This window comes from Gallinula chloropus (genome assembly GCF_964237585.1).
Source record: "Gallinula chloropus genome assembly, chromosome: 2".
In the NCBI taxonomy this organism is placed as follows: Eukaryota; Metazoa; Chordata; class Aves; order Gruiformes; family Rallidae; genus Gallinula; species Gallinula chloropus.
This window is the reverse complement of record NC_140086.1, coordinates 153,961,220-153,981,372: the sequence shown is the minus strand read 5'-3', so window position 1 is coordinate 153,981,372 and position 20,153 is coordinate 153,961,220. Positions and strand designations below refer to the sequence as shown.

The following is a 20,153-nucleotide window of genomic DNA, read 5'->3' as shown; positions in this document are numbered from 1 at the left end:
AGGAGGATTGCCAACGGGAAGGTGCCTCATGTCTGGGTACATGACAGAGGACCTGACCAGGCTGTATGTAGTTGTGTTGCAGGTATTTTTGTTTACTTATTTGTTTTTCTCTAGTAGTGAGTATTAAGTTGCATTGTAAGGGCTGGCTCTCAATAGGATTTTGAGTTGCACTTCAAAATCCAATTTCAAAGTGAAATGTGAGCTGTGAGACTTCCTCATAGTAGAAATGAAACCTGCAGAGATTTTTGCCTGAGGTTGAAATATAGGTCAGACGAAAAAACCCTCCTAGTACAGAACCCAGTCAAGTATTTTGATATCAGTGATAGCAATTCTGGAGGAAGAGTGGCTGTGTAAGAGAGGGAGATGGTTACTGGGATCTGAGCCTCATCCCACCTACATGTTGCTTATGGAGTGTGTTGGGGAGAGAAGCCTCAAGAGTAGGAGCCCCTGCTGCAACTTTTCAGGGCAGTCTGGCCAACAGCACGGCAGCATAGTGGTATACAACATCACTTGCAGGAAACGATGGTAGAGATCGGACATGACCCTGAAAAGCACAGAAAGAATTGACTTCTGAGTAGTATTAATTCCTGGGTTTTTTTTTTTTTTTGGAAATCAGGTCCATTTGCTCAAATGCTGAGCTTGAATCTTGCTAATTTGTATGTATGTATGTCAAGCTGTGAAACTCATTTCGTGCTCTTTGCTTCCTTTCAAAATTCATGCAGAAATGAATAGAAGACCCCTGTGTGATAAAGTCTTTTAAAATTAATGAAATTCACTTTGAGCAGCAGCACACGAACGGGGTCATCTCTCTGCTTGCTGGAAACGTGGGGATTCACGTTACCTCCCATGATTTGCATTTCCCACATCCCAAATCTTTAAGATGAGAGCAGTTGGTGAAATCCGTGTGTGCTTCGAAAGAAGCCAAATGACTGCAGAAGCCTCTGTGTGCTCGGCCTGCACTTCTCTCTGGCCTCAAATTTAATGTGGGACTGTTCACTGGGCTTTAAAAGAACGTCCAGTGGGTAAGTTTTGGCAGCGAGGAGGTAAATCCAGGCTCCCTCAGGAACTCCCCTATCTCTACAGCAGACTGCAGAGATAGGGTCTAGCAGGAATGAGTGGCTTTAGCCCATCAGCCATTCGGGAGCAGCGTGGTGACGTCTCCTTTCCAAGTGCCCATTTGCAACGCTGCTGCAGTTACTGTACGGTGTGACCTCATTTAATTTTCCCAGTGTGTTGCAGATGGAGTATCTCTGTGGTGAAGTGTCATTGCCTTGAGTAACTGGATGCATTAGGAATGCAGGGTTCGTGTTGGTACACGCCAGGCTGAGTACAGGATATAATGGGGTTCTTGGGTGTGTATGGGGGTGGTAGGTTAAAAATCCAGGTGGCTTAAAAAAAAGAAGGCAATCAAAAGGCTGAGGTCTCCAAGGGAGCTGCTGTGGGGCGGGGAGGGTGAACAGACCCGATGTGGGGCTTTCCCTGCCCTGCCCCGCAGAGGTACGGGCTGGGTAGGAACAGCGTGAGCTGGCACTGGAGCAGTTGGATATGAGGGCAAAAATAAAAGGAGCAAGTCTGTTGCCAGCTTCTAAAGCCAGAAGGACAGAGGATTGCTATGTGTGTTGAGCAAAAAGTATTGAGTCCTGCCCTTTCCCAGATGCTGGACATGCTGCAGCCCTGGCTCTCCCGGGACAGAAATAGCACTGCAAGAGCCGCTGCATCACTCTTTGTCCTTTTCCCCAAATCCCACCTCCTCTTTCCTCCCATCACTTCCCAGGACTTCACCACCACTCCCCTGCTGTCTCCTGCCACTTTGGACTTGCTTTTCCCCCTTGCAGGAAATGCCTGGCTCCCATGGTAGGGAAATAGCTGTGCTGGTCCTGGCCTGGGAAAGCCAGGCCCAAATCCCCCCAAGTTACAACCTGAGTGCCAGGTGTTGTATCAGAGCAGGGAGGCATAACACACGTCTGAGCGCGGTGACATCGGTGATGGCAGAGCTGTGCGGTCAGACTCAGCACAGGGTGTGAGATGGGGAGAGGAAGAGGTGGGACATGGGAGCAGGTTTCTGCAAGGGGTGTGAATTGAGGGGTGAAGATACCTGACCAGATGTTTCTAACCAGCTGAGCACTCTGGGCACTGCTTGGGCTCAGTATTTACTGCGTTTTGCAGGAGGGATGCCTCAGGTATCAGTTTGCTGCCCCAGAGGAAACCCCAAAACTCTTTGTGCTCTCAGCACCACTAAGGAATGTTGCAGTTGCTCCAGAAGAGAAAACTTTGCTGATAATTGGTGAAAGTGTTGAAATAAAGTCCCCTTATGGTTTACAAAGTCTCCATCCCTAGAAGTGATGGTGCAGATGGGGCAGCTGCTCCAGCGTTCCCTGGGTAGTTCCTGAGTGATTTCAGGCTCTTTTGGCTTTCAAGACTACTCATGTTTTATTTTATCCAGTAGATTGTAAAATGGCTGCTCTGTCGCATAAGCGCCACATCAAATAGGAAGAGAGAGAGAGTTCTAAAGGCCGTCACTGTACCACTCAGACCGTGACTTTTTCCAAACAGGACCTGGTGCAAGTTTGAGTTTCGGGTCTGACAAACCCAGCCTGAAAGTGGGTTTTATAACTCCTGCCGTTAAGTTAAGCGTCGCGGTATTAGTGTTTCCTGGCATTTAGAAACGAGTTTAAGAACGATTAATCAGAAGAACTTGCTCAACATAGCCTCCAGCAGTGCTGAGGGAGTATTTTCTTGGCTGAGCACGTTGCCTACAATTTCAGGAGCAGGGATTGTGCCCGCACACAAATGGTTTTGTAAAATACCCTGGTGTTGGTATCAGCACCCCTGGCTCCCAACAGAAATGAAAAGAAACTCTGATGATTCGGTGGTTTTCTGAAAACACCTTTCAAACCTGGTCCACCAAATCAGACCACTTCTGAGTTTCTTGGTTTCCTGATGTTTTCACAGACTCACAGAATGTTAGGAGTTGGAAGGGACCCCGAAAGACCAACCCCCCCTGCCAGAGCAGGATCACCCAGACTAAATCCCACAGGAAAACATCCAGGCAGGTTTGAATGTCTCCAGAGATGGAGACTCCACAGCCTCTCTGGGCAGCCTGTCCCAGTGTTCTGTCACCCTCACATGCATTTTCTCTGTGTTCCATTAGACATGGAGCTTGCAAAAGAACCAGTTAATCTCCAGGAATTTTTCAGCCCAGGGTCATCCAGGCCTGCAGACAGGTCAGTTCTTTTAAATAAGTTCTTGGCTCAAACGGGCTCTTCTAAAGCACGAGATTTCCCAGCAAATGTCAGAATTAAGACTTAGAAGAACCCTGGTATCTTCTGCAAAGGTAAATATTAATACCTGGGCTACTGTACCAGCAGAAATGTTCATCAGTATAAAAATCTTCCCAACAGATTACTGAAATCATAGAGCTATCTACTTCAGATAAGTGTTTTTAAAGGGGGAATTTTTTTTTCTTTCTTTCTCTTTGGATTGCTCCTTCACAGCTCAGTTCTCCTGGCAGCAGTGGATGCAGTTGAGTCACCAGAAACCACAGTGCACTCTGTAGGCGCAGGGTAAATTCCAAGTCCTTGTGACAGGAGGGCGAAAAAAATCAAGCAAAGCTCTTTTCTTTTGCTGTCTCTTTTTGTTGTCAGTCAGAATTAGGTCAGGCTAACGTGGGCCTGAGCAATTTCAATACATATTTCCAGTTGAGTCCTCTCTAGAAGCAGCAAGACAGGGCCTTGCTCTGACCTTCAGAAAATAAGCCAACTCTTAACTGTAAAGACTTAAAGTATTAGAAAGACGCCTTGCTGTCCATCATTCAAGAGAGATTTGAATGGAATAAGTTTCCTGAGAACTGTCCTTGCACAACCATCTGGCTGAGATTCAGCTCGGGCCCATCTTGTGTCACTAGACGAAGCCAGGCGTCCCTCACCCGTTGCATCTTCCCTGATGCTGGTTACAGGAAGGGCTTTGTGGTGTTCGCAGCCTCAGGGCTGAGCAAACCGGTGCACCCACTTTTTGTTTCTTAATACAGGGGAAAACCCTGAGATATATATATATATTTTGGAGGGGGAGGGGGGAGGGTTAGGTGTGTAATAAAGTAGCACGCAAATGGTAAGGCTGCCACACAGAAACCACGAAGGCTCCACTTCCTCTTGCGCTGGAAGTGACATGATGAATGTAAATCAGTGGTTTGATATCCTCAGGATGTTTACCCCGGTTTGTTCAGCATGTTTCTGTTAATTACTATCTTGTCAATAGTGACTGGCGGTTCCCGGTAGGATTTCAGTTCAGTTCCAGGAGGTACACGGCTGTTAACTTAAATGTATCACAAAATAGAATCATAGAATCATAGAATTGTAGGGGTTGGAAGGGACCTTGAGAGATCATCGGGTCCAACCCCCCTGCCAAAGCAGCTCCCTAGGACATATCACTCAGATAGGCGTCCAGGCGAGTCTTGAATATCTCCAGAGAAAGAGACTCCACCACCTCCCTGGGCAGCCTGTCCCAGGGCTCTGTCACCCTCACTGGGAAAAAGTTCGTCCGCATGTTGGTGCGGAACTTCCTGTGCTCCAACTTGCAGCCATTGCCCCTTGTCCTATCCCCACATACCACTGAAAAGGGGCTGGCTGATTCCCACTGCATCCCCTGCTTAAGATAATTTTAGACTTTGATTAGGTCCCCCCTTAGTCTTCTCAAGGCTGAACAGTCCCAATTTACTCAGCTTTTCCTCATAGGGGAGATAACGTAGGGAAATAATGTAGCTTGTGCAGGGCTGCTTTTTGGTGAAGTACTCACAGAATCACAAGGTTGGAAAAGACCTTTAAGATCATCGAGTCCAACCGTTCCTGCCCTGTGCTAAACCATATCCCTGAGTACCCCATCTACCCATCTTTTAAACACACCCAGGGTCGCTCTGTGACTGACCTGTCCCACCTCACCTGGAATGCCCCTGCCTTGGTGGTTTTATTCCCGAGCATTATCTCCATTTCCCAGGAGCGCGCACCGGACCCCTGGGTGCAGCTACCTGGAGGCTCTCCCAGAGCACCCACCTTCTCCAAGGTTCGTACTGGGGCTTTGCCACAGACGCATCGACTCGATGCGTGTCGGAGCGAGCACGAGCTGGAGCCGCCTGTTCCGATGTCGTTGCCCATCACGACAGGCAATATTGCCCTCTGCTGGCTAACGACAGGTTAAAGGATCCATGTTTTCCCCTTTCCAACCCAGCAGGGCTTTGCTGCGAGAACTTGTTTGCCGGCCCTTCTCGCTCGGGGCGGAGGGCAACTTGGGGCCCTAACGCAGGTTTTTGGGATGCTGCAGCTCGTGTTTAATTTCTCTTTCCAAGGAGTCGCTTTTCACTTCGGAGGATCTGGTGCACCCAAACGCCAAACTTTAATTATTGTTTTTAAATGTGACCAGTAACGCCGAATCCCTCATTTTCAGAATTAACCCTTAGAGATGTGACTTCTCCAGACTGGTTTTGCAAGCCAAATAACTGCAAGGTTTTTAATTATTATTTGCAGTAGTAGAATAAGCCCTTTTCCTTCATGCTGGCATCCGGATGCTGATTCCAGCAGCCCCTGGTAATTGCCCCCTTCCCTGCCTCCACTGGGGCAGCCACACGATGAGCTGGATCCAGGCACGGAGCTGGGTTAAAAATAAGCTCACAAAAAGGAGTGTTATTTTTAACCTGGGTCAGTCTGCTGCTTGGGTCATGGCGTGTATGCCCAGACTCTCACGTGGGTGTGCTGGCTTGGAAGCACGGGAGACGGCAAGAAGGGAGGAACCAAGGGCTGTTTAATGCTGGAGCACCCCAAAGGTTGCTTCTGAAGTAGATACTCCAGCTCTGAACTTGGCTATGTACCCCCCACTCCTTACCAGCTGTCTTCCTAAAAGCCTTTTCCAGGACAAACATCATTGCTGACAAATCTCCAGCAATGTTTAAACACTTTTTGGTGGTGATGCCCTGTGTGTAAATTCAGAGTAAATTCTTCTTTCAATACTTCAAGGAGGCTTATAAGAAAGATGGATACTCTTACCAGGGGATGTTGCAATCAGACAAGGGGTAATGATTTTAAACTAAAAAAGAGTGGATTCAAACTAGATATAAGGAAGTTTTTTTTTAACAATGTGGCTGGTGAAACGCTGGCACAGCTTGCCCAAGAGTTGGTAGATGCTCCCTCCCTGGAAACATTCAGTGTCAGGTTGGACAAGGCTCAGAGCAACCTGATCTAGTTGAAGATGTCCCTGCCTATGGCAGGGGGGTTGGACCAGATGACCTTTAAAGGTCCCTTCCAACCTAAGCCAGTCTGTGATTTTGTGATTTAGCTGCAAAATGTGCTGCCTGAGTGGTGGTGGGGAGCTGCTCTGCATCGCCGTGGGGTGAAGGACAGATGGGGGCAGGTCTGGGCAGCCTGGGAATAGAGCACAAAGTATTATTTTGGAGGAAAATGTGGCAAATTTGTAGTCTAATCAAAGTTAATGAAGTAGTTGCCTTCAGTTGCCATTGTATTATGTTTTATGTCCTGCAGATGCAGCCCCTCTGGTGTGCCGATGCTTGCACAGCATGTCCCAAGCAGCAGAATAATGTCAGCAATGGCTTAAGAGGGAATTTTCTTGCAGTATAACAGAGGTCAGCTCAGCTGAGCCAAAATAACAATTACAAATCCTCGGGGACAGAACATTAGGGAGCTTAGGAGGAAAGGTTCAACACAAAGTTCAAACTTTGCAGTCTTCAAACTGCGATCACCCCTTGCAAAGGGATGCTTGTTCCCCAGGTCCAGTACTGAGGCCTCATGCTCTAGGCTTTAGTGTAGATTGCCACCTCTCAGGGCAAGCGTTTGCAAACAGCCCCCTCACCACTAGATCTCAGCGGGCAGTCTCAGGGAGTTTCATACTCATTCCCACCCTCAGCTGCGTGCCCTTTCCTTGTGTTCCAGCCACACAGCTGGTTGCTCAGATAAACCCCAAGCAGGAGCAGCCTGGTCCTGCCTCTCAGACTGGCTGAGCAGGCAGGCAGCGTGCCGGCAGCACCAAGCACAGACAGGCCTCTCCTGGGATTGTCGGGCTGGCGCAGAGCATTCAGCCATCGTGATGATGCAGTGCCAGGTCCAGCTCTAGGGGTCAGTTCTGGACTGTTCTTGAAGGAAAGATAACTATGTGCTAGAAGAATTCTCTGTGGGGGTTTTGTTGTTGAAGCATCATCATTCATGGAGCAGTGGAATTATGAACCCTGTAGGATGAGGGTGTGTGGATCCGAGGGGACAATCCTTCCTCTGGGCCATTTGTAGAAGAGCCACAGTCGGGGGACTCACCTACAAAGCCTTGGAGAGGTGTATTGTGACTTTTCACAGACAAAAAGTGAAGTAGTTGTAAGGATTCATCCCCAAGCTCATAGGAGGTGTGTAACAGGCAGGTACCATAATTTCCCAGAGTCAGAGCCATGTTCATACCCTCAGGACCTGAAAGCTAAAACTTGCTCTGAGAGCAGCTCTCAGGGGATTTGACAGAGCGGGACCAGATCTGCCTCTTCTTTAGACTCCAGTTGGTTTAATTGGAAAGTTGGGAGTATGGAGTATCTTTTGTGCTTTTCTATTGTATTTTAAGTTGGGCTCAAGCAGGGAGTGCTTGATGGAAGATCTTTCTGTGGCTGTATTAGGTGCTCAGCACCTTGGGGCTGATGGCACAGCTCAGCTCCCAGAGCACAGGAGCTCTGTGTGAGCATTCACAGCAAGCAGCAGATTGAGGAGGCATCAGGATGCCAGCATGCAGTGGGGCTGCGGGTATGTCACTGGGGAGGAGCAGGATTATTCTGAATTCTTCCAGTGCTGAACTGTGCCTTTCATACCAGCTAAATTGGACTAAAGGTGTTGAGATGGATCTCTAGGGCAGTTAGGAGTAATTTATTGGGGTGTGTGTAGAGCATCTGGTTTAATACTTAGCTGCACTGTGTTATCCTGTGTGATTGGGGTGTCTCTGCAATGCATGCACACACACACAGAGCTTCAGGAGTGGCCTCAGCACATTTCTCGGTCCCGCATCTGTTTGCCAATATAAATTTTAAATGTGCAAACTTTACGTATCAAGAAGAAAGCAATGCAGCTTGTGTTTCTGTGGGAGGGGAGGGTTCACCTATTTCTGATCCACTCTAATCTATCAGGAGGTGAACCCCCTTGACTGTTTCTTTATACGTGCAACTGGTGTTTATGGGGTTTTCTATGTTTTGTTTTTACTTGAGGCGTTTTATAGGCTTTCAGCCTCATAGACCTGGCATCACAAGACTGATACATGCTTTGGTATTGTTAGTAGAGCTTGTAAAATCCTGTAGCATCCTATGGGAAATGCTGGCGGTTCTGCATATGATGGTTTCTGAACTTTTCCTTGTCTCTGATAGCTGGAGCACTGTGCCCCACGTGAGAGGAGAAAAGCCGTCCTAGGTTTTACCATCACTTTGTGTTTTGTCTTGTTTGCTTGTGCCTTGGGAAGCGCAGGAGACTCCCAGGTGCAAAGCCGTGAGCATTGTGTAGGGGACTGGCTGTCTGACATCCTGGGAAGTGGGATCCCTGCGTGCTGCCCATGCACAGCAGGTGCTCAGGTGCACAGCAGGGAGATGTCAGGCACGTCTCAGAGTCCTGTTCTCCTGCGAGGCCTCGGGTGCCACATTGCACTGTGAAATGACTCTTTAAACATACCTTGCCTCCTTTTCCTCATGCCCTCAGAAGCATCTCCCCATGTACGATTACAAGGTAAAGACAACGCAACCGGTTTTATGTGGAGCTGTCGGTGGTTTGGTGCACAAGGAGAGCCGGGTATTACTGATCTTGTTGCTACTGCATACGTGGGGCTTTTTCCATCTTCAAAGCATTTTCCAGCCATGAACTAAGAGCACACGCATTAGCTGACAGCACACGCCCCTCCCTAAGCAGCTGATGCTGGGCACATCCCAGGAAAAAAACTTCCAGAATGTGACACACCACTTTTGATGCAAATAAAATGATGCCCTATTTCATCAGCTCTATTAAAAGTACTTAAGTAATTGAATTAATGTAACTTTAAAAAGCCTTTAAGAAACAAATGTGGTACACACCTTCTCAGGGTTGGGGTTTTTTTTTCCCTCTTTTTTTGTTTTTTTTTCACTCTTTTCCCTGTTGAATGTCTTTGTCTTTGGTTTTTTATTTATTTGTTATCTTACTGTTTGCTTTTTGATGTATGGTTTTGCTGAGTTTTTATGCATTACGGTAGCTGATTTCTCTGCTTTGCAGCCTTGGTACTGTTACGGTTTCTGCAGCAAAGGGAAACATCATCTGCAAAATAGCATGAGTATGACTGGAGTACCTCATCTTTCATACTGTTTTTTGAGAATATTGGGTTCCCATTCCCATTGTGTACATTCACCTTTGCTGTGCGTGCCTGCCTTGCCCCTGGACTGTGTTTACCTTTTAAATATTCAATTCCATTCCCCATCTTCATGTGACCTTTCACGCTTCTCTACCAACCTTCCGCTCATGGATGTCCAACATCCAGCCCCTCTGAACCCACATTGGCTTTGTCTCCCTGTAGCCAGCTTGGGTACTTCTCCCTCCTTCCCCAACAGCTTTTCCTTGAGCAGGGCTGACCCTTCCTAGGCAGACAGTCCAGGTGAGATGGGATGAGATGACATGCTCTTCACAGGACAGAAAGATTGTCCAAGTCTGTTTCAGCTTGCTCACCCTGTCTTTTGGGAAAAAGGAAGCAGTAGCCTCAGAGCTGTCATACCTAGCTGACTTTTTTGGGTGGCTCCAGTGTGGTGAGAGGCTGTTGATGGAGCTTTCCACTCCAGACATTCCCTGATCTCAGACAGACAGGAGTAGTAGCTGTGAGCTAACCACAGCCAAAGCAGTAGTTTAGTGACACCCGATTTTTAGTCCAGTTTTGAGGGTTTTCCAGGCTAAATTTAAGCACACTGTGTGCAGCTGACTTTTCTTGTGCTCTTTGCTTTTTCAGGTGAGGCAGATGAAGAAGCCTTTGCAGAGGAGTGCAGACGGAGAGGACAACACACCCTGCCTTTCCAGCCCACCAACCCTCGCCTGCTGAAGTCTCACAAGCCTGCCAGTTCCCCCAAATATGTCTATCACTATAATAGCGATGAGGTGGAAGAACAAGATAGAAGCCGGGTTACAAGCAGCTTGGAGACCCCTTTTTATTTATCAGGTGTGCACAAGCATGTTGATGAGAAATGTGCAGAGAAGGATCCGTCAGCTAGTCAAAAGCCAAAACCAAAACGACAAGGAAGAGGTTGCTGTGTGTTGACTTAATGTTAGCTTCCCTGTAGATAGCAAACAGCAGCTCATGTGCCTTTATCCTGCCTTAGCTCTGCTCTTCAATGTAGTCTAGATTCACAAACGCCCTGGGATATTCAAGGACCCAGGGAAAATATCGTTATGCAGTTAAGTGCCTATGCTCTTTGTTCTTAAAAGTGAAGGTCTTTTAGAGAGTAACTAATCACAATACTTTGCACATTCATTTGCCTAAATTGTGCCTGGCTTCCTTGCCGAAGAAGTTCAGCAACTTATTATTTCTGGAAGCTGCAATTTTAGGAACCTAAGTCCTAATAGAGAGGGCTGAGACTGTTCAGGAGAACATAGAAGTGCGGTGATTGTCTTGGTTATTTTTGGAAGTAATTAGTCCTTTGATATATCTCTTGTCTGTAGTGTTTCAGCAATGCAGTCCAGAGGCTATCCGGGACATCAAAGTCCTCATAACTACTTGACTTAATTCAAACCTGTGGCCAAATATCATCTAGGTTTTTCTGAAGCATGAAGTTGCCTTTCTACTTGGATATCCAAACCAAGGGCCCCTCTCAGCAGTGCTGAATTAGGTGAAGTGCAGGAAGTGTGGGCATATGAGGCTACTCAGGGTAAACACTGTGCATGAAAAACATACACTGTACCCCAAAACATGTGTTTATGTACTCCCAGTGCTGTTCTGACTTCTGCTATGTCTATGAGCTTTTAAATCTAATGCTGTCATCTGCACAGAAGACCTAGAGATATCATGTGGGATGACAGCTTGAAAAAAATAGAAGCATTCAGATAAACATCTTCCTGATCAGTTGCTGGAAGTCTTGTCTCTCTAGGGATGGATAAGTTGAATCTTTTCTTAAGGAAAAAAAAAAGAAAAAGTAGTTTAAAACTGCTCTGCAGAAGCCTGAATGTAATCTCTGGGCTGATGTCCTGAAATCTCCCACGCAAAGGTTACAGGTTTTGTCTCCTGCATCTCTAGCCAGCAAAACAAAACCTGGGCCCTGCATTTGGAGACTTGAGGTTTTCTGGAACCCTAGCAATACTTTGTGCTGATTTCCAAAGTGCATCTGAGTTTGACATGCACCTTGCAATTTTTGGGAGCAATTTTTAAGGTTGCCTAGGACTTTTTTTTTGTTGTGAATCTATTTATGCTCCAAGACACGAGCTTGCAGTTAAAGTATTGCAGTTGAAGTATTTGTGCAATCACAAAATCCTCTCTTCTACCAGTAGCTTGTGAGTTGCCATAAAAGATTCAGGGTGAAAACTTGATTGCAGTAAGACTATGATTTTACTGTTGCTTTAAATATTTTGCCTACTGTTCCTCTGATGGACAGGGCTGCTGAAGGACTGGTCGAGTCAGTCATAAAATCCTACGTGAGTGTCTTAATCCCTCCCTGGGAAGTTTGTGCACGAGCCCTGGCCAGTAATGCCCTTCTCCTTCATGGGTGTTCACCTCTGCAAACCACCTTGCCCAGCAAGCAGGCTTCACCAGCGCAGCTCTGTAATTATATAGACCACTTACTTGCTCCTGCTTGGCTTCTCATTGAACACCGCAGCAGCTGCCGTGCTTACACGGGACGGCGTTGGGAAAGAATAGCATCTTTTTCTGCCTTGGTCCAAAGCCCACTCACTTCAGTGGAAAATAAAGTTCCATGTCCTCCAAGCAGGTGCCATTCCACTTCAGACCAGCTGGTTTTGCCACTGCTGGCGTGTGGCCCTTGATGGCGAGACTGCAGAGCAGTTCTAGATGTTGTCCCAGGTACAGCATCTCAAGCGTCTCAGTCGTTTCTTTTTCCCTCTCTAAGAGCAGGAATGTTTGAGTTTTGGTCTGTAAGTCTGTAGCAAATTTAAGTGCAAGAAAAATGGTTAAGTTTCGTCTTGACTATGTAGTGGGAATGGCTCTGGGAGTGGCTGCCTCTCTCTAATGCCCAAGGAGAAAGGCTGGCCACCTTGTTTATAGCTGGCAAGCAAGATCCAGAGGTGAGACGAACCTTCTCAGTCAGGATTTCCAGTCATTACAGTGGGCTTTTAGTAAAAAAACCCAACCAAACCAAACAAACCCAAAAAGTTAAATTTGATTCTTCATCTAATTTTGAACTTTGCGTTTTAGTAGAAATTGCTCAGGGTTTCATATTCCTCCTGGCTTCATAACAGCCTTTAGAATAAAGCTCTGAAGTCACTGTGTATCTCAAACAGTGCTCTAGCTCCACCAAGGTAATTTTTTAATAAGAATTCAGATGCTACAAGTAATGCACTGCCTGGTTGTGTGACGTATGGCTGACTGGGTGTACCAAAGTGGTATTACTGCCAGCAGAGACCTGGGGGCTGCAACCTTTAACAGCAGGGTTAGTGGTAACTACCCCTAAAAATCTGCTTCTCTGGATTTGAGGGTTTTCAATCATTCTAGCAAGAATGACTGAAATGTCTGTTAAAATACTGAAAAATATGTGACATGAAAGATCATTATTTGCAAGATAATATTGCGAGGTTTGCTCTTCCTTTTGAATGAAAGAGTTTGCATTAACCTAAAACTTACATTATTAACAATTCCTTTTTTGCTGCATTATCATCCACCGGCCTCCCTGAAGAGGAAACCACTTCAGTGGTTAAAAACAAGCTTAACTAATCTTGATCCTTTCCTGGCATGGATTTCTCTGCTGGAAAGTTTAGCTATTCATACTTCATTACCTCTTTAATGAGTTTCTGTTCTTTTTACCGATGTACAGCTTTCCCGAGTTCCACATTACTAACTAGTAAAATCGATGTGCTTCGTTATCCAAACTAATTATCATTCTCTCACACACTTGTGTTTGGGTATGTAATGGAAAGAGAAAGGAAAACAGAGCCACTGTTTTCTGTGGAAATCTAATCCATGAGGAATGCCGGAGGTGCGGAGATGGGAGCGAGTTCACTCCTCCGTTGGTCCACATCCACTGGCTGTAACTGTGTGTGAGAGGGATGGGTTACTCTTCTGCAGGCAGTGGGTGGGAAGACTGCCTGCTGGATTTGGAGGCTGGCTGGTTGCTCCCTGGCTTAGCCAGAGCTGCCTTCATGCATGGTTTTTTGGCTGCTAGTGTGAGAGCATCCTGTTACCCGTTGACTTCCCATAGAATGTGTCCCGGTTGCACATGGAAGGGCTTCCAAGGCTGCACAGCCTTGCAGGCTTTTGCTTGCTGTGTGGGAGTAAAACCTTGGAATCTATTCGGTAATAGCATTACCTTAATTAATAGCAGGCAAGCAGGTTGCATCTGGCTTGGTATGTTCTTGCAGAAATTCTAGGCAGAATTCGTAATGAAAATAGCATGGTGAGCAAGCATGAAGGAAGGCCCCAGTAAGTTGCTAATATTTTTCAGTCCCCTAAAACATCAAAGTTGGAATTACATCACTGGGTTGGCCAGTGAAACTGGAGAACTCACCCTTTGGATTTAACGTTGAGGATAATTAAATAGTGGAACGGCATACCTAGACGGGGTGGGATGTTTTGTCACCCCGGGTCTTGACGTAAAGGCAGGTTCTCCCTCTGTGATGCTGAGTGGCATGAGCATGAGCTGTGGATTCAGTGAGAGAATTACTAGGTCAAATCATGGTGTGTGCTGGGCGGTGACTGGGGCTGAGAGGAGGGAATGTGAAAGTGTAGTGTGAAGCTGTAATTGTAAATTGGGTCATGCATGAAATTATACTGAAGTTGTGATCGGGGGGTCAATTTCTATAATGGCAAATGAAAGTGTGGTCTGTCTGAAAATAACAGGTGGTGGCTGCAACTCAGAAGTAAGATAGCTGCCTTGGAAGTGGCAATTTATTGTTTGAACTAAAGGGATAGATATTTCTAAGAGCAGAAAATTAGAAAGTGCACTACAGAACCCAACGCACACGCGCCCCACTGCCCTGTTAAAGCTTTGAGTGTGTGTTGGAGCCATGGCTGCTTTGCTGGTCTGAAGCAGGACAAAAGAATGGCTGCAATCTTAGCAAATGGTAGATCTTGAAAACTATTTTCTCTGGGACTTTAGAAGAAAGCACCCTCTCACCCCCAACCTCAGTGCTTCAGAGCCTGAAAGTGGAACTAAGCTCCTCCAAAGTCTTCATCTCTTCAGGAGATGTTCTGTAAAAATTAGGCTGTGGCCTTCATTACTGGCTGATGTGTGTCAAATCCTGCGTGTTAATTGTCGGTCCTAACTGAACACCCTGTTTCCTTCTGCTGACTCCTACGCTCTCTCATGCTGGCAGAAGGAAGGTGGAGCACACCTCTGCATCCTGGTAGGCCAGGCAGATGTCAGGTAGGGCAGGAAGAAATAGGATACCACAAATGGGTTGGGTAGGAGTGTTTCCCCAGGACACTTGTCCCTTTGGATCAATCTCTCAATGGGCACACCTCTCTTGCAGCTGCTGCCCAAGAATGTGACAAGTTTTGTTGTCACTGACTAAACAAACCTGTGACTTTGGGAGGTGCAGGTGACGGAGAATTAGTAAGCCAGAAGGAAAGTCAATCTGGGACCTGGCAGAGACGCTTTCCCATTTGTTTTGGTCCTTGCTGAGTGGCTGAGGGAGTTGTTTATAAACTGGAATAATTTCTGTGCTCTTTATGGTTCTTCTGGAAGTAAAAGAGAGGGGGGTGAAATGGGAAAAGTGGGTCAGAAGATGCTGTTTGTTTGAGGCAAGAATCATCCAGATTGTAAAACAGGTGTAATTCCAAATGGTGTGGATTCTTGCTTCATCCATCTCTGCTCCTGGCAGCTGATGAAAGCATGAATGTATCAAGTTAGGCTGATACCTGTCTGCATATGTGTGAATCTGTTTTCCAAATGCCAAAGCTCAGGGGTGATCTCAGTGACCTACTCTCCCCATACCCTTTCCTAGGACTCTATCTTAATGTAACACCTTTCTAGAGTTTAGATAGCTAACAATTGCTTCAAAGGGTAGAAATTAGAAAAGCCCATCTCCAAGGCCAGTTCAGCTGGGCATTAAGTATGGGATGTGTCCATGACTGCTTTGTGATGCTGGCGACCCACCAGGACACAGGTTCACTGCAGATTAATCAAATAGTAATTGGGCTGCTGCTTTCTAATTCAGATTTCATTCTCTCATTACTTTTGGGGCTAGTCTGGTAACCAAGGCAGCTAAATATGCTTTTAATTAGTGCTGGTTGAAGTATTAGAGTGAAATAAGCACCAAAGAGTTGCATCTTTAGCGTGCATTTTTCCTCTTTACTAGGAGCTGCTTCACTTGTTTGGATTAGGTTTTTGGCTGTTATCACCCAGCATAGCATCACTGGTGCTAACAGATTGGCAAAGTTTGACCTATCCTTTCTTCTTAGGTGGCAATAGAAAAGGAAATGGTCGAGAGTGAAATTATTTATCACAACGGGCTCGAAACAGGAGACCTGGCAGTTTTCTCTTGAGGAATACTCAGTATTTGTGTGTTATCTCCTACTTTGGCCAATCTGTTTCTGTGTGTCAGTGATAACACTTGAAAGATTTCCACTTTTCACCCTTATCATTCCAGAGGCTGGTAGGAGACCGTGTTGTCAAATGCCTAAATATCTTCATAGCACATTATTTTAACATGTGAGTTGTTTCATTTAGAAGACAATGAATTATGTGGCATTCATTTCAAGCCATAATTTACATTGACTCACAGTGTTTTTAAGGAAGAGTTGCTAGACTTGCTTTCAAAATCTCAAAGACCTGAAGAAAATGGACTGTTGCAAAAACAAAAGAAAAAAAAAAGGTATAAAATACCAGTGTCAAATGCAATCATACCTCTATGTGGAAGCATTTAAAAAAATCCTGACAGTGTTTTGAGAATGAAAAATAAGAAAATGATGAAGCTAATAACCTGTTAGGTTTTAATGATCCTTTCCCATCTATCTATCCCTGTTAATGTTTTGTAGTTATTACATGAACTTGTTCTGATCAGCTCATACAATGCAGTTTTTCCCCTCAGTAAAAGGAAGAATTCTTTGAATAACACCCTTTGGATGACTGATTCTCAAGAGTCAGCACATCCCTTCCTCCTTCATCAACCTCTGTGGAAAAGCAGAGATGCTTGAGCCCTTCTGGGATGTGTCACTAAGAGCAGTAAATGAAGTGACAAGGGATCCTATTTTTGACAGTGTATACGTAGCAGAGAGGCTGAAACTGAAGTAAACTGAAAGGATGGAGTTCTTAATTAGGTGATGTCCACACAGTGGCCCCTGGGACAGGACTGTGGCCCAGGAGGGTGGCAGGGTGAAGGGAAAATGCAGTATTGTCTGCAGTTCTTCAAAGCACTGCCAGTTTTTCTCTTCCTTAAACAATCAAACTGGTTTCCACTCTAACTTTGCTCAGGCTAATTGCTCATGGCATAATTTCTAAATAAATATCCTGCTCCTTGACTCAGGTGATTGCAAAAGATGAAGTCATGCTGTTGATACAGAGTAGGAACTCAGGTGATAACTTAGAAAGAGTTTTCCTTTGCTACAAGGGAGTGTATTTCCTCCAACACACAAGCCCTTGATAAAGTCTGAAGTGATGTAGCCCGAAGACAGTCTCATGGTTCTCAAGTCTTAAACTGAAACTGAGGAACTGCAGTTCTGCTGTGGCACAACCCTAATTGCACTTGGGAGGAGCTCTGATTAGGAGCAAACTTCAGCCACAGCGTGGCTTCATACTCTTCCCACTTCCCTTTCCCATCTTAATTTTGCTATTGGTGCTAAATGGATGGAGAACCAGGCACGGTGGTGACATGGCTTCCTCAGAGTCACATCTGCCTGCCTGCAGACAGAATGCAGGAGATTTCCAGACAGGCCCTGTGTCCATCCTGGGCTGTTCCTCTGACTCTCAGCCCTGCCTTAGCCGGCTTCCAGGGGCTCCTCTGCCCCAGGCTGGTCCCAATCGCTGGGCTGGGCTGATTCCCAGTGGCAGAGCATCGCTGAACTAAAAGGTCCCTCCAGCTATTTCAAAGCATCACAGGATGATTATCTGAGGGAAATTTTTGCTAGCTCTGAGTTTAGATGTAGAAATGCACTTAGGTAGCTGCGTGGCATTTGTTCCACGCAGTTTGCTGTCTGTGCAAGTCTGCTAGCAAGTGACCTTTTACTGCAAGTTTGGAGGAAAGAACAAGATGCAGAGCAAGGACTGGTTTTCACGCATCTTTGGGGAAGTGGAATTCATTGGGATGATGATCACATGGCTGGAAGCTTGTGCCTACTGAACCTGTAGCAAATAATTGTTGCTTGAACTTAATACTTCCATGTACCACTGGAGCCACGGTACAATATAACTTATGGTGCATAGTTAAGCATGAGCAGGCTGACGACCTGTATTAAAATGCATACTGGTAAATGCTGAGCACCTTATTTACCTAGGATTCTCAGTATTCCTTAGTCTTAACATGGAGATGCAGATATTGTGGTAACTGACTACTGTGAGCAGGAAACACCAGTACTTCACTAGTTCCTGCTGTATAAGTCTTACTTATTGTTTCTGTTTTGAAAATTAGTCTGGGTTTGCATGTGCTCTGATTTTGAAGCTTTTCCTGAATGGCTTTGAAGTCTGTTGAAAGTTCTCTGGATCTTTTCAAACTTCAAAGATTGATAGTGTTTTCTTTCTGTCCTATAGAAGGGATGTAGTAGAATGGGGGGATACAGTAGAACTAATCATATTAAAAAAAAATAAAACACATTAGAAAGCCAGACCTTTTCTTTAAGATTCTTTAATCCATTCAGAGAACATGTGCTTTTGCTAGAGGGAAAAGTCCATGAATGCTGTGAATAGTGTTTTACAAGCCATGTTTCCTCAGGACACAAAGAAGGCAGCAAGAGGAGGAAGCAGAAGCAGAGAGAGGAACAGAAGAAGAAGAAGTCAACCAAAGCGAGTTACTAAAATGGACTTCTCTGCTGTGCCAATACCTTTATAACAATGGCGATGTTACATTTGAGCACACCTCTGTTCTGTATATTTTTTGATTGTTCACACTGCTAGCAAGGAAGTAACTCATGTTTAAAACTGTACTAGAATTGCACTATGTTATCCTTTTTAGTTTCACGGAGTGGCTTTCTTGCCAGTCAGGTTAGGGAATTCGAAGGAGGCTGATCTTGGTTAGAAGCGTGCTAGGTTTGAAGATTGTAAAGTACTACAGAATTTCTTACTTCTTCCTTCCCTGGGACTAAAAAGACTCTAGTCTAGTGTTTGTTTTGTAGGACATAAAGGGTTGTGCAAGTGCCTGTTGTTTGATCACTCCGGCATCGGCATCAGGCCTGTTGAAAGAAGAGTCCTATTCACTCATGTCATTGGGGATAGGATTGAGACATGACCTCTTACAGGGTAATTTATGCAAGATTAATAAGTGACTTTTATGGTTGGTGGGGTATTTTTTCCTGAAGTTGGGCAGCAAAGGTTTGTCCCTGCTATTAAAATATGCCTCTATTTTGAATTGTATCATGAAGTTATAACTGCTGATTTTAAGAAACTTAGTGTAACGATGGGTTTCTGTGAGTACTCCTACCGATTTCCATAAGCATAGTTGACTCCTGATGAATCATTTAGTGAAATCATTCCTTATTTTAAAAGTTTGTTTTCAGAACCTTGAGACAAATGATCTGTTACTTCAAAATTGCTCTTTGTTTCTGCTGAGTAAGTTTCAGGAAACAAACAATTTTTTCAGCATCCCTATCAGATTTTATCAGCTTGTTTCTGCAAAGAACTCGCACCTTTGCGTATGAAAGCATTTTGCATTGGTTTCATTGCAGGACTATTTTATCTTTTTTCTTTTTATTTTTTAGCTTGAAAAGATGTCTTCCATTTAAAAGAAATACGTATTTTATGGCAAGATTACTTCCTTGCTTCCCATACTTGTCTCATGTGCATGACACATTGCTTCTCTTAACCTTTTAGTTTGTCCAGAGCCCTTCTGTTGCCTTAAGCATTTACCTGCATGTTTCTTGTCAGTATGTTGCCACCTCCTTTTAACCTCCAGGTAGGAGTTATCAGCTTATGGTTTTGTTCTGTTTCTTTTGTCTTCCTCTTGCATTGCTGGTGTAGCAGACTTAAACCTGGCAATATTGAAAGTCCCCAGTTCCTGGAGAAACTCACTCACCCTGAGGTTTAAAAGACATAGCAATGCACATATTGGCGTAAGGAAGGAGCTAAACAGAAAAATCAAGTCTGCACTCTAGCATGGTTTGCTATAACAAGTTCTGGTGTTGTCTGGTATCTGACTGGTTTAGCTTGGAATGCTTACATTGCCCAGTGTAACCCTACACAAACATATAGCCGTACGTGAACTCTGTCGGGGTATTTAAATTATGGTTAATATGAAATAAGGCTGAGTACCGGTTTTCTGTCACTTAAGTACCACTTTTTATTTTATTTTTTTTTTCTGTTTTGTGCAGTGTTACTAATATTTAAAATAAAGAAAATTATCCTTTATACTTTGTCCTCTTGCACTGTACTGTAGGCTGGAGCTGGCATCAGATGTTCATGTTTAGTTTCCATTCAAGATTAGGCTGCAAGTACAAGGGGGAGAGTCTGCATCCACGGAACGCCCACAAGCATACCAAGTTGTTCCTTTTGCTAAATCCACGAGCAAGGCAATTGTCAAGGCCTTTGTCAACTGGATGGTACCAGAAGATGGGGGTTCTTTCTGGCCAGAAACATCACTGTAAGGAGCGTATACCTCAAACAGAGCTTGCACAGTCGCTGTGCAAGGAATATGCATGCTGGATAATACCTGACTCTTTGAATTGCATCCCACTTAGTATGCTTTCCATACTTTGGAAGAAGTCTGCCCCAGTATGTATGCCAATTTTAAGTAATTAGTGCTCCTTATTTGTTGGGAAAATGGTGTGTGCTTTGGAAAAGCAAACATGGAGGAAGGGAGAGGGGACACCAATGTAGGGTTGGT

At 45.1% G+C, this 20,153-nt stretch overlaps 1 protein-coding gene across 3 annotated transcripts in view; it reads left to right on the top strand.

Annotated features, from left to right (window-relative positions):
• Window positions 1–19,678, top strand: part of DNAJB6 (DnaJ heat shock protein family (Hsp40) member B6) — a gene marked incomplete at its 3' end in the record, with an annotated part of 63,167 nt that extends 43,489 nt beyond the window's left edge. For 2 of the 3 annotated variants that reach the window (XM_084260176.1, XM_084260175.1), the window contains exons 9-10: window positions 9,976–10,182; window positions 18,051–19,678. In XM_084260176.1, coding sequence (XP_084116302.1) covers window positions 9,976–10,182; window positions 18,051–18,133 — 290 coding nt within the window. Of the gene's footprint in view, window positions 1–9,975; window positions 10,287–18,050 lie in introns of those variants that run through there. The other variant, XM_084260174.1, reaches the window with a different exon arrangement.
• Window positions 19,679–20,153: the final 475 nt, after the last annotated feature.